Source organism: Coffea arabica, chromosome 10c, assembly GCF_036785885.1.
Source record: "Coffea arabica cultivar ET-39 chromosome 10c, Coffea Arabica ET-39 HiFi, whole genome shotgun sequence".
Classification (NCBI taxonomy): domain Eukaryota; kingdom Viridiplantae; phylum Streptophyta; class Magnoliopsida; order Gentianales; family Rubiaceae; genus Coffea; species Coffea arabica.
In genome coordinates, this window is record NC_092329.1 from 11,454,462 (window position 1) to 11,468,659 (window position 14,198).

A 14,198-nucleotide genomic window follows, 5' to 3' on the forward strand; every position below is an offset into this window, starting at 1 on the left:
TCCACTTTTAAGGGGAAACTCTGTCAAAATTTTTCCAAAGCCTTATACTTATATATATATATATATATAATTATAAATAAACAAATAAAATTTTGTCACTTATCCTTTTTGAAATAGATATATGTGGTTTTGAAACTTCTTTTCTCAGTTAACTTGGAAATGATTATTATGTGATTATAATTTTTACATTTGTAGGAAAGTATATCTAGTAAAGTAGAGAAAATTATGCCTAAATTTTGCATATTTGATTAAATTTCTTCTTTTTATTTGATTTTACAAGTTAAGGAATTAATATGGTCAATAAGTGTTACTCTCTTCTCATGATTGCTTTTTAGAGGGAATTTTATTATTTCTTTCTCTATATATATATATATATATATTTTTTGTTTCATAAAAAAAAATTATTCTACTCCAATGGTTCTTGTACTTAGTAACCGGGAGTCGTCATCTACAAATGTCGACTTTCGCGTAAAACGGTACTTGAATTAAGAGTATGAAAAGCAACTTGAGTATGTGAAATATTGAGTAACCGGTGATTTTCATCTAAAAATATGGATCTTCGCGTCAAAAGGTATTTTTCACAACTTAAGTAGTATTTAACTCTTAAAATATATAAAACAAAAAAAAATAATAAAATAAAAGAAAATAAATCCTTATTTAAGAAAAAAGAAGTTGATCATGAGATTAGTTAGCATCTTTATTGACTATATGAGTTACTTGCTTGTAAAATTGGGTAAAAATGAGAAATTGAGTTGAATTAGTAAAATTATGGTATACTTGACTCTTCTTTGCTTGATATTATGAGTACTTGAGGTTAATTGAAAGATCACATAAGGGTTGTTTACCTTGATTCAAGGAAATGAAGTTGAAATGCTACATATGTGTATTTTTAATCTTTGGATCATTGATGGTTGGAATTTCATATTGCTTGAGGACAAGCAATGATTCAAGTGTGGGGGTATTTGATAAGAGTTTATTTTACGTATTTTTAAGTGCATTTTATTAGTTAATTTTGAGTTGATTATTTAGTTTTATAAATAAAATAAAGAGGTTTTTGGTAAAATTATATATTTTTGGTAAAAGTGGATAACATTGCATTTTTAGTGATTTTAATGATAAAAACTTCATTTTTATGCAAGAATGATGATTCAATCACCAAAGGATGTCAAATGAGATGAAAAATAGAAATTTGGTGATGAATTCAAGTGGTAACAAGAAGAATGAAGTGAAAAACGTTCAAGTGAGGAAATGCAATACAAATCAGTTTTGACACTCTTCGGTATTTTGATCATATCTGGAGCTACACTTTTCGAATTGAGGTGATCTTTATACCATTTTAAAGCTAAGAAAGAGACCTACAATTCGTATGAAGACATCGAAATCCAATTCTGCCATTTTCATGGACAAAAAGTCGGAATACAGAAGCTGCACTCTGTGGTCGGAATTGGAAAAAAAGGTTTGACCAGGTGATAGTATTTCTACCATATCTCAGGCTGCACAACTCCGATTTGGATGATTTTTATAGCATTGGAAAGCTAACTCAAAGGGTTACAACTTTTGTGTTTTGCACAAAAGCCAGTTCGGCCTTCATCATGGAGAAAATTGCAGTTGAAATAAGGCCAGAGTGAAAATGCGAGTATACAAAACGCGAGTTTATTCCGCGTTTTGTGTAGGCGCGTTTTGTAGCCGAAAATCTGCAATTTGCTCAGCCATTTCTCTTGTGTTCAGACTACTTTCCAGCTATAAGTTGCAAGGGAATTCGGTGCACATGCTTCAGAAGACCAAAGGGCAAGAAAGGGGGCTTATTTTCAAGTAAAAAAATATTGATTTTTGACTATGCTAACAAAGTGGAGATTTGGGAATCAAAGGTTAGAATTTGACTTAGAAAAATGGAGCCTTTGAGTAGTTTTTATGCAGAGACATTGAGGGAGGTCTAGGGATCCAGACGTAGCTAGTATTCTCACTAAAAAGAAAACATAGTTTCTCTAGCTAGGTACTTGCAAGGGGCAATTGAGGTTTCATCTTGTAATCATCTAAGTTCAAGACAAAGGAGATTTTTGGAAGGCTTCACCATATTTTAGCTAAGACTTTCTTTACTCTTTTTGTATTTGTAATTCATGACGATTTACATTAATGAAGTTATGAGTGTTTCATCATTCATGAGTAGCTAATTTCCTTTATCTAGGGAGTAGATGAAACTTATGGCCAAGTGATATGAAGTGATTGTGATTTATACTTGTTAGATCTTGTATTAACCTATCTACTTGTGTATGTTGGATTACTCGTTGTTGTTTGATCACCAATAGCAGGTTTATAGTTGTTTTTACTCATTGAGAAATGGTAACAATAATGGAATGACATAAGTAGAGCTTGAGTAGTATATTCATGAGAATAGAAATACATTCAAGTGGATGAAATCTACATTTCCTGTGTGCACAAAACAGATTTAGTATTTACCAAGAGATTAGGAAAAACTAATCTGTTTTAACCCATTATTATCATGAGAATGTGGTTTTGGTATTGTTGGAAATGAATCCTTGGTCAAACAAGAGTAGTAACAAGTGTTAAATTCATTCGTTTTAGATCTTTTGTGTTATATGTGGAATCTACATCCCTAGATCTTAATATTTAGTGAATTCTACTCCTATTGTGAAATTGCATTTATCTACTTAAGAATTTTTGTAGTTGAATTAAATTCTGAATTTTCTGCTCAAATTTATTGTGAGTCTAAATAATAGAGTAAATTAGTGTCTAATAATTATTTTAATTGCTCCTCGTGGGATCGACCCGATACACATCTTGTACTACAATTGCGACCTGTATACTTGCAGTCCAACGGGTGTAAAATCGGAATTGAACTTGCATTGATATAAAAAAATTCCGTCAAGTTTTTGGCGCCGTTGCCGGGGAGCGGTAATATTAGGGCCTAATCATCTCTATTAATTTAGATATTTTTCATTGTTTTTATTCAAGTTGTTGAATTTAAACTGCAAAATTTCTCTTGTTTTTGTTTGTAGTGTATGCACCGGGCGTCTCGAGAAGTTGCACTTTTCGATCCAGAAATTGAGAGGACACTACATAGACAAAGGAGGAACACACTACAGCAAGAGGAACAAGAGATTTGGCAACCAATAGAGGAAATCTTAATAGAGCTTCCATTTGAAGAAGAAATGGCAGAAAACGAAGCAAATGGGCGAGTTCTACGAGATTTTGCTCTACCGGAAACACAAGAATCTCAAACGAGCATAGCAAGGCCTTCGGTAAATGCTAACAACTTTGAGATTAAACCATCACTTATCCAAATGGTTCAACAATCTCAATTTGGAGGTAATGCAGTAGAAGATCCTAATACACACTTAGCTACATTCTTGGAAATTTGTGATACAATTAAAATGAATGGAGTTAGTGATGATGCTATAAGGCTAAGATTGTTCCCATTTTCATTGAGAGATAAGGCCAAACTTTGGCTACACTCTCACGCTCCTAATACTTTCACCGGATGGGATGATTTATCAAGAGCATTCTTAAATAAGTATTTTTCACCAGGTAAGACTGCTAAGCTTAGAATGGATATCACTAGTTTTAGTCAATTAGAAGGTGAATCATTATATGAGGAATGGGAAAGGTTTAGAGATTTGCTTCGGAAATGTCCACATCATGGACTGCCGGAGTGGTTAATCATACAAACCTTCTATAATGGTTTAGTTCCAATGATACGATTGAATTCCCAGGCAAAGGTTTCCACTTTGGTCCACACTTTTTCTTTGTTACAATTGAATAAATTTTCTCACTTCAAAATTTTCATCTTTAGTTCACACTTTCCCTCTATCCTTTCTCATCGTTCGGTTGGGTTTGAGTGCTGCCATATGCAGACACAACAAAAGAATTAGCGACGGTGGTAGCCAGCCAAAGAGCATATGAAAAATAGCAGTGACGAGGTTAGATCATCATGTTCTCTTGAAATCGTTTGATTATATTGCTGTAATTTATTTATATTTCATTTGTTTTGTTTGTCAAGATTTTCTTGGGTAATCAAGGCTAAGAATTTGAAGATTTTAGTGCAATTTTGGGGCCGAAAATGTCCGTTGAAACATCTAGGAAATGGTTGTAGTTTTGATTGTCTACGGGTAAAATATGCTTAATAGCCATGTGAAACATCTAGGAATAGACTTAAGACCAGGCGTTTAAGTTAAATGTGATTAATTTGTGAATGCATATAAGATGTTTGGTGAAATGTCAAAGAGAAATTTGTATGTTGTGATTGCTACTCTGTGCGGGTGAGAATTACTAATATATTAATAATTCAACATGAGCTTTATAACTTGAATTCTTCAGGCAAGAGAGATTTCTCCCGTTTTGAAATTCTAAGTTGATATGCTTGATGGAGCAGATGTTATTGAACTGAACTGGTCTAGAATCATTGTTGCGAATCTGTTGTTTCTATGAAAATTTATTATCAGCCTCTTGAATTTTTTACTCCATGTTAACGTCTGCAATGCCACGAAAATTTGGCCATCTATGGAAATTTATTATCAGCCTCTTGAATTTTTTACTCCACTGTAACGTCTGCAATGCCACGGAAATTTGGCCATTATTACTCTTGTAAATCTGTTGCCGGGGAGCGGCAATATTAGGGCCTAATCATCTCTATTAATTTAGATATTTTTCATTGTTTTTATTCAAGTTGTTGAATTTAAACTGCAAAATTTCTCTTGTTTTTATTTGTAGTGTATGCACCGGGCGTCTCGAGAAGTTGCACTTTTCGATCCAGAAATTGAGAGGACACTACATAGACAAAGGAGGAGCACACTACAGCAAGAGGAACAAGGGATTTGGCAACCAATAGAGGAAATCTTAATAGAGCTTCCATTTGAAGAAGAAATGGCAGAAAACGAAGCAAATGGGCGAGTTCTACGAGATTTTGCTCTACCGGGAACACAAGGATCTCAAACGAGCATAGCAAGGCCTTCGGTAAATACTAACAACTTTGAGATTAAACTATCACTTATCCAAATAGTTCAACAATCTCAATTTGGAGGTAATGCAGTAGAAGATCCAAATACACACTTAGCTACATTCTTGGAAATTTGTGATACAATTAAAATGAATGGAGTTAGTGATAATGCTATAAGGCTAAGATTGTTCCTATTTTCATTGAGAGATAAGGCCAAACTTTGGCTACACTCTCACGCTCCTAATACTTTCACCGGATGGGATGATTTATCAAGAACATTCTTAAATAAGTATTTTCCACCAGGTAAGACTGCTAAGCTTAGAATGGATATCACTAGTTTTAATCAATTAGAAGGTGAATCATTATATGAGGCATGGGAAAGGTTTAGACATTTGCTTCGGAAATGTCCACATCATGGACTGCCGGAGTGGTTAATCATACAAACCTTCTATAATGGTTTAGTTTTTTCTACTAAAACTATAATCGATGCAGCTGCAGGTGGAGCTTTAATGGGTAAATCACCCCAAGAAGCTCATAATTTGATAGAAGAAATGGCAGCAAATAACTACCAATGGGCCAATGAGAGAGGTAATACAAGACGTCACGCAGGTATGATAGAAATGGACACTCTCAATATGCTGAGTGCTCAAATGAATAATGTGATGAAGTTGCTAAGTAGACAAGGTGGAGTTGGTCCAAGTTCATCTAATGCACATGCAGCATGTTGTTCTATATGTGGAGGTGAAAATGATACTAATAAGTGTGTTGATTCTGAGCAGGTACAATTCGTCAATAATTACAATCGTAATGCTCAAAATAACCCCTACTCGAGTACTTACAATCCGGGGTGGAAAAATCATCCAAACTTTGGATGGAAGGATCAAGGAAATCAACCAAGGCCAGCCAATCCACCGGGATTTCAATCAAGGCAACAACAAGCTGAAACTAAACCTGATTGGGAAATGGCAGTGGAAAAGCTCGTAAAAGTTACTTCAGACAGATTTGAGCGAGTAGAAGGAAGATTGGACCAACTCACTACAATGTACAGGAATGTAGAGGTCCAAATTGGTCAAATTGTTAGTTCTTTGAATAATCGTAATCAAGGAGAATTACCTAGCAAAACGGAGGTAAATCCTAAGGAGCATGTCAAAGCCATTACTCTTCGTAGTGGTAAGCAATTAGAAGATCCTCCAGTGATGGAAGTTGAGAAAGATGAGAATGAAAAATAAGAAGAAAAGCAGAGGAACCAAGAAGCGATAGTGGAAGAAAATAGCCGGGAGAAATCAAGAGAAAATCAACCATCATCTTCCGCTACCATTCCAATACCTCCTGCGGTTCCATTTCCACAAAGATTAAAGCAAAATAAGTTTGATAAAGATTTTGAAAAATTTGTTAAACTTTTCAAACAATTGCACATTAACATTCCTTTTGCCGATGCTATTTTGCAGATTCCGTCTTATGCGAAATTTCTCAAGGAAATCATGACTAGAAAAAGAAAGTTGGAAGACTGCGAAACAATAGCATTAACGGAGGAATGTAGTGCAATTATTCAAAATAAGCTACCACCGAAATTGAAAGATCCGGGGAGTTTTTCTATACCTTGCACCATAAGTAACGTTGATTTTTCTAAGGCATTGTGTGATCTTGGTGCTAGTGTATCATTAATACCTTTAACGGTGGCTAGACAATTGGGTTTGCATGAGTTTAAACGCACTAATATTACTTTGCAACTAGCGGATCGGTCTATTAGATATCCATTGGGAGTGTTGGAGAATGTATTGATAAAAGTTCAAAAATTTATCATTCCAGTGGATTTTGTGGTATTAGATATGGAAGAAGATATATCTATGCCAATTATTCAAGGTAGACCATTTCTAGCCATTGCAGGTACTATTATTGATGTCAAAAATGGCAAGCTTAAGTTTCAAGTAGGTGAAGAAGATGTAGAATTTAATTTGAATGAAATAAAAAAAATACCCTTCTTTTATCGATCATGCTTATTCTATTGGCACAATTAATAAACTACCCCAAGAGATGAGTCAAGTCAACTTTGACTTAGATCCTCTTGAGTATTATTTAATGAGTTTAGGTAAGTAAGAAGATATTTGTGAAGAAATTGAAGAATTGGCCAAGTACTTGGATTTTCAAGCACCTTATAAAAGGGGTAATTTGTATGAAAGTCTTGGCCAAGGAAAAGGGTTTTCACAACCTTCAGAAATTGAAGCTCCAAGGTTAGAGCTTAAGCCACTTCCAACTCATCTAAGGTATGAATTTCTTGGAGAAAATAGCACTTTACCTGTAATTGTTAGTGCTGACCTTGATGATGAGCAGTGTGCAAAATTGTTAAGAGTTCTAAGAAGGCGTAAGAAGGCAATTGGATGGACAATTTCAGACATTAAAGGTATAAGTCCTTCTATATGCATGCATCGAATTTTATTGGAGAACGGTTGCAAACCAGTGGTGGAAACACAAAGAAAACTCAATCCAAACATGAAAGAGGTGGTAAGAAATGAAATTCTTAAGTGGCTTGATGCAGGTATAGTTTTTCCTATCTCCGAAAGTGTTTGGATTAGTCCAATTCATGTGGTACCAAAGAAAGGTGGAATGACTACAATCGTGGGTAAAAATGATGAATTAATTCCATCTAGACTTGTGGTAGGGTGGAGAGTGTGTATTGATTATCATAAGTTAAATACGGTAACAAGAAAAGATCATTTTCCCCTACCATTTCTTGATCAATTATTGGAGCGAATAGCTGGATATGAATTTTACTGCTTTCTTGATGATTTTTCAGGATATAATCAAATAGCTATAGCTCCAGAGGATCAAGAGAAGACTACATTTACATGTCCTTATGGCACTTTTGCCTTTAGAAGAATGCCATTTGGTTTATGCAATGCTCCTGCAACTTTTCAACGATACATGATGGCTATTTTTTCTGATTATATTGAGAAAATTATGGAGATATTTATGGATGATTTTTCTGTGTATGGTTTATCTTTTGACCATTGTCTTCATAATTTAGAATTGATTTTGCAGAGATGCGAAGAAACAAATCTTGTATTGAATTGGGAGAAATGCCATTTTATGGTAAAAGAAGGAATTGTCTTAGGGCACAAGATTTCTTCCAAGGAAATTGAGGTGGATAATGCCAAAATAGAAGTTATCGAAAAATTACCACCCCCAAGCAATGTCAAGGGGATAAGGAGTTTTTTAGGACATGCTGGCTTTTATAGACGTTTTATTAAAGATTTTTCTAAAATAGTAAAGCCATTATATGATTTATTATGTAAAGATACCCCTTTTCAATTTGATGACAATTGTTTGGTTGCATTTGAAAGGTTGAAGAAGGAATTGATTTCGGCCCCAATTATAACTTCGCCCAATTGGTCACTACCATTTGAATTGATGTGTGATGCAAGTGATTATGCGGTTGGAGCAGTTTTGGGACAAAAGAAAGAAGGACGGTTGCACGTCATTTACTATGCTAGCAAGTTGCTAAATGAGGCACAACTCAATTATGCAACTACAGAAAAAGAGCTATTGGCAGTAATATATGCTTTGGATAAATTTAGATCTTATTTAGTAGGATCTAAAGTTATTATATATACGGACCATGCGGCTCTTAAATATTTGTTACATAAAAAAGATGCAAAACCAAGATTAATTCGGTGGATTCTTTTATCACAGGAATTTGATGTGGAGATAAAAGACAAAAAGGGAACGGAGAATCTAGTAGCAGATCATCTATCACGCCTAGAATATATTCCAGTCAAGGATCAAGTTCTTATTCAAGAGAATTTTCAGGATGAGTTTGTCCTAGCAATTATCAATTCTCCATGGTATGCTGATATTGCTAATTTTTTGGTAAGTGGAGAGATTCCAAGGGGATTTAATTACCATCAAAAGAAGAAATTCTTACATGATGTCAAAAGTTACTTTTGGGAGGAACCATTGCTGTATAAACATTGTGCCGATGGTATGGTATGTAGATGTATTCCCGAAAATGAGGTACATAATATTTTATATCATTGTCATAACCTTGAAACAGGTGGTCATTTTAGCACTTCAAAAACTGTGGCAAAGGTATGGCAATCAGGGTTTTATTGGCCAACTATGTATCGAGATGTTCGGGAATATGTTAAAAGTTGTGATGCATGCCAAAGAATTGGAAATATATTTCGAAAGAATGAAATGCCCCTAACTACCTTCTTAGAAGTTGAATTATTTGATACATGGGGTATAGACTTTATGGGACCATTTCCTAGTTCTTTTAATAATAAGTACATCTTAGTAGCAGTGGATTATGTTTCTAAATGGGTAGAAGCAATTGCTTCACCTACTAATGACTCTAAGATTGTACTTAGATTTCTTAAAAAGAATATTTTCAGTAGATTTGGTATACAAAGCCATAATAAGTGATGAAGGAAAACATTTTTGTAACAAACAACTGGATTCCTTATTGTTTAAATATGGCTGTAGGCACAAGACATCACTCCCGTACCATCCTCAAGCCAATGGACAAGCGGAGCTAGCTAATCGTGAGATAAAGCTCATTTTGGAGAAAACTGTGAATAAATCACGCAAGGATTGGGCTACAAAGCTAGATGATACACTATGGGCTTACCGAACGGCATTTAAGACTCCCTTAGGGATGTCGCCGTATCGTTTAGTCTATGGAAAATCTTGTCACTTACCTGTAAAGATTGAACATAAAGCTTATTGGGCTATTAAAGCAATTAATATGGATTTTAATCTTGCAGGTGGAAGGAGATTACTTGAGTTGAGTGAATTGGAGAAACACCGGTTACATGCATACGAAAATGCCAAAATTTATAAAGAAAAGATCAAATATTGGCATGACAAGCACATTATTCCTAAACAATTTCAGGTAGGGCAAAAAGTACTTTTATTCAATTCACGCCTGAGGTTATTTCCAGGAAAATTGAAGTCAAGGTGGTCTGGATCATTTGAAGTCACTCAAGTATTTCCCTATGGAGTGGTTGAAGTGGCAAATTCAAGAAATGAAAGGTTTAAGGTCAATGGACAACGATTGAAACCCTACTTGGCAGGTGAAATCGTACCCAAGGGGCTTATATGTCTTTTGGGCGAGCCCTCTTCAATTTAAGAACCCTAATATGTGAGTCGAGCCAACGACTATAAACAAGAGCGCTAATTGGGAGGCAACCCAATGTTTATGTTATATGTGTTAATTTGGTATGATTTTGTGGTTTGAATAAGTGTTTAAGTTAAGTTGTTGTTTTTGTATTGTAGGGTTGACAATTGGAAGCAAGAATGACCATTTGAGGAAAAAAAAGGCGAACTTTGATCAATCCACTCAACCCCTTCATTTGCGTTAAAGGTGTATTTGATCCGTCGAAAAGGGGTAAAATGCATGTTTTTATCATTTTACATGTGCGCACATTGATAAGTTTTGCAAACAAATGATCCATGATGCATTTTGAGTGATTGGGGTACCAATGGTAATTTTTTAAAGTTCATTTTCTGCAAAAAAAAATTGCAGAAGAAAACGCGCCTAGCATAAAAACGCGCTTCTTTGTCGCGTTTTCATCAAAACGCATTTCAAATTCTGCAACCACAATGAAGAAAACGCGCTTAAAAACGCGACATAGAGTCGCGTTTATCAGATAAATCGCGTTTTCAAGCCTGGATCAAGATTCAAAAACGCGACTTTAGAAACGCGACTCATTGTCGCGTTTTCCAACATAGTCGCGTTTTCATTCCTGCAAGATTTGTGCAGGAAACGCGACTTAGAAAATGCGAGTTGAAGGCGCGTTTCTAGTCGCGTTTTATGTGTCCGAATATAACCTCCAGAAACGCGATTTCAGCTTCATTTCTTCTTCTCTTCTCCATTTTTCAGGCGCGTTTTTCCTCCCTTTCTACCCAACTCACAAATCTTCATTTTTACTCCATAATCTTGCTAGAAATCATCACCCAACACCTTTTGAGCTTCATACAACCTTTTTAACTAATTAAAATCCAAGAAAAACACCTCAAATTCAGTTTTTGAAAGATTGAAGGTTAGGGTTCTTCAACTCTAATTTCTTCAACTGGAGGTCAATCGGAGGTTGTTTCATAGGGCTTTTTGCATTTTTAGCATCACCAAACATCCTTCTACGTGATTGAGGTAAGTTTTTTCATCAAGTCTTTTGATTTTTGAAAGTCATATTTTTTTATCCTGAGCTATCTGGCATCTTTTAATGTCGAAAATTTGATGATGTATTTGACTATTTTTTAATTTATTCATGCTTATTGAGATTTTTTAAGTATGTTTATGAGTTTAAATGTAGCAATTTATTGGTCATTATTGCTTTATTAATTCATAATTGCTATATTTGAAGGAAATCGGAAAATGAAGTTAGGATGTTTTTGAGCCATTGGTGATGTTTAATTATGGTTAAGAATGGTTAGTTGATGATGTTTGAGCATGTGCATTGTGTAAAGTGAGTAATTTGGTTGATTTGGTGAGTTAATTGGTTTAATTTTTCCTTAAACATGATTATAGCTAAAAGCATATTTTTATCGTTAAGTTTAAATAATTATAATCATAATTGTTGCTAATTTCACTGATTGGGTTATAATTATTCAATATCTTGTTTCAATTGGTGATTTTGAGCAATTTTTGGCATAAATTATGGCTCTTCTTGATTCGGTCTTTTACATTAGTTATTGGACGAATTATCACTTGCAAGGACACATTAGAGATTATTTGGATCATTTTAGGATATTCATTGCCAAATTGTGCATTGTGTCTAAATACATGTGGTTAATTGCAACATTTTCTTTTAGGTACTATGCCAAGGGGAAGAAGAGCGGTACTTTCATCCTCTAATAGTGAGGAGAGGGAGGTTAACGAGGAGATGGAGGTGACTGAGGAGGAGAATTCACCTTTTCCTCCACCAGTTAACCGACAGCCTGGCGAGGGCACCTCCCGTGGAGCGGGTAGATCGGTATTTGACGGTGCTAGGTTCAATAATCGCAGGAATCAAGAATAGCATGAGGAGCATGCTAACTTGGAGTTCTTGTTTGAGATGCATGTCAACCCAACAGTTGAGATGATGTATAACATCTCAGAGGCTTTTGCTCAGCTGGGATGGGCGCCGATTCTCACCCTACCAAACTATTACTACCCCGACTTGGTGCGCGAGTTTTACGCTAACATTGAGAGTAAGGCGCGTCATAGTGGAGAAATAGTTGAGTCCTGGGTACGTGGAAGACGAATCACCTTGTCATGTCAAGATTTGGCCGCTATTTTGGGGTGTATGGATGCCGGCCGTCCGGTAGATTTGAAGAAGGAGTTTGTTCCCCTGAATAGGAGGTGGGATCCCTCGCTGGCCATGGCCAGGTTTGGTCTTGAGTGCCAACCTTTTCGCTCTACAAGGAAGGAGACCATTTTGGCAAATGTCTTCGAACCTTGTCATCGGCTTATCATTTACATGATGGCTCACAATGTCATCCCAAAGAAGACGGGGCAAACGGAGGTTCGCAAGAGCGATATTTACTTCCTTGATTACATGTTCCACAACCGAACTTCCCCGTATACTCGAATTTCATTGCCGAACATCATCATCAGCCACATTAGGTCTACAGCGAGGCGTAAGACAACTTCCTTCAAACTTTCATTTCCTCGTCTACTGACTTTAATCTTCCCCCGTTTTGAGGTTCGCTTGGAAGGCATGCTGCGGGAGTATGTTCCACCACGTGCTGAGATGACTATCACTACTTTTCGCCGCCTTGGTATTGGCACGAGGGACATTCCACGCCCTGTTCAGGAGCGGAGACAGAAGGCTAGACATGGTCGGGATGAAGCTGGACCATCTACTGCAGCACCACCTCCTCTTCTGCCACAAACCAATTGGCAGCGGCTTTTTGTTCGCTTGAACGACATCGACCATCATTTAGCCCTACTAGATACTCGCCTGGACCACATTGAACATCATCTAGGCTTACATCCACCTCCCGTCGATGATGATGAAGATGACGATGAAGAGGATGATTGAGGCTGCCCTTTGGCTGGCTTTTCTTTTGTTTGCTTGTTTGCGTGTTATTTTTATCTTTTGTTTGAAAAATGTTAACTTACATTCCTTATTTTGAATATTGGAACTTGCGGCAGTAACTAGTAGATCGTTGACTGTAGATGGTTGAGCGGTCGATGGCTCATGATTCAACTGGACCGCAGCCATATCACTTGGGGAGTCACTTGTTCCTTTCTTTTGTTTCTTTTCTTTTCTTTCCCTACACATTGAGGACAATGTGTATTCTAAGTGTGGGGGAAGAAATGTGTGGTACTTGTGATTTTAGTTGTGTTTGAGGTTGGAAATATTTCTGATGCTTCAATTTTGTTTCTTATGGTTTGCTGGCAGGGAGTTTAGTCCACTTTTAAGGGGAAACTCTGTCAAAATTTTTCCAAAGCCTTATACTTATATATATATATATATATAATTATAAATAAACAAATAAAATTTTGTCACTTATCCTTTTTGAAATAGATATATGTGGTTTTGAAACTTCTTTTCTCAGTTAACTTGGAAATGATTATTATGTGATTATAATTTTTACATTTGTAGGAAAGTATATCTAGTAAAGTAGAGAAAATTATGCCTAAATTTTGCATATTTGATTAAATTTCTTCTTTTTATTTGATTTTACAAGTTAAGGAATTAATATGGTCAATAAGTGTTACTCTCTTCTCATGATTGCTTTTTAGAGGGAATTTTATTATTTCTTTCTCTATATATATATATATATATATTTTGTTTCATAAAAAAAAATTATTCTACTCCAATGGTTCTTGTACTTAGTAACCGGGAGTCGTCATCTACAAATGTCGACTTTCGCGTAAAACGGTACTTGAATTAAGAGTATGAAAAGCAACTTGAGTATGTGAAATATTGAGTAACCGGTGATTTTCATCTAAAAATATGGATCTTCGCGTCAAAAGGTATTTTTCACAACTTAAGTAGTATTTAACTCTTAAAATATATAAAACAAAAAAAAATAATAAAATAAAAGAAAATAAATCCTTATTTAAGAAAAAAGAAGTTGATCATGAGATTAGTTAGCATCTTTATTGACTATATGAGTTACTTGCTTGTAAAATTGGGTAAAAATGAGAAATTGAGTTGAATTAGTAAAATTATGGTATACTTGACTCTTCTTTGCTTGATATTATGAGTACTTGAGGTTAATTGAAAGATCACATAAGGGTTGTTTACCTTGATTC

The 14,198-nt window shown here is 35.4% G+C and overlaps 1 protein-coding gene and 2 non-coding genes across 3 annotated transcripts; 1 reads left to right on the plus strand and 2 right to left on the minus strand.

The window, feature by feature from the left end:
• Positions 1 to 3,557: 3,557 nt before the first annotated feature.
• Positions 3,558 to 3,664, minus strand: LOC113715269 (small nucleolar RNA R71). Its single transcript, XR_003453905.1, has one exon. It is a non-coding gene; the product is annotated as a small nucleolar RNA R71 (small nucleolar RNA).
• A 1,604-nt stretch (positions 3,665 to 5,268) lies between these two features.
• On the minus strand, positions 5,269 to 5,375 carry LOC113715271 (small nucleolar RNA R71). Its single transcript, XR_003455267.1, has one exon. It is a non-coding gene; the product is annotated as a small nucleolar RNA R71 (small nucleolar RNA).
• Positions 5,376 to 6,783: 1,408 nt separating this feature from the next.
• Positions 6,784 to 11,970, plus strand: LOC140015775 (uncharacterized). Its single transcript, XM_072068591.1, has 6 exons — positions 6,784 to 6,841; positions 7,068 to 8,218; positions 8,645 to 8,821; positions 9,006 to 9,040; positions 9,437 to 10,026; positions 11,765 to 11,970. Exons 1-6 carry the CDS (start codon positions 6,784 to 6,786, stop codon positions 11,968 to 11,970), a joined length of 2,217 nt encoding a protein of 738 aa, XP_071924692.1.
• The last annotated feature ends 2,228 nt before the right edge of the window (positions 11,971 to 14,198 follow it).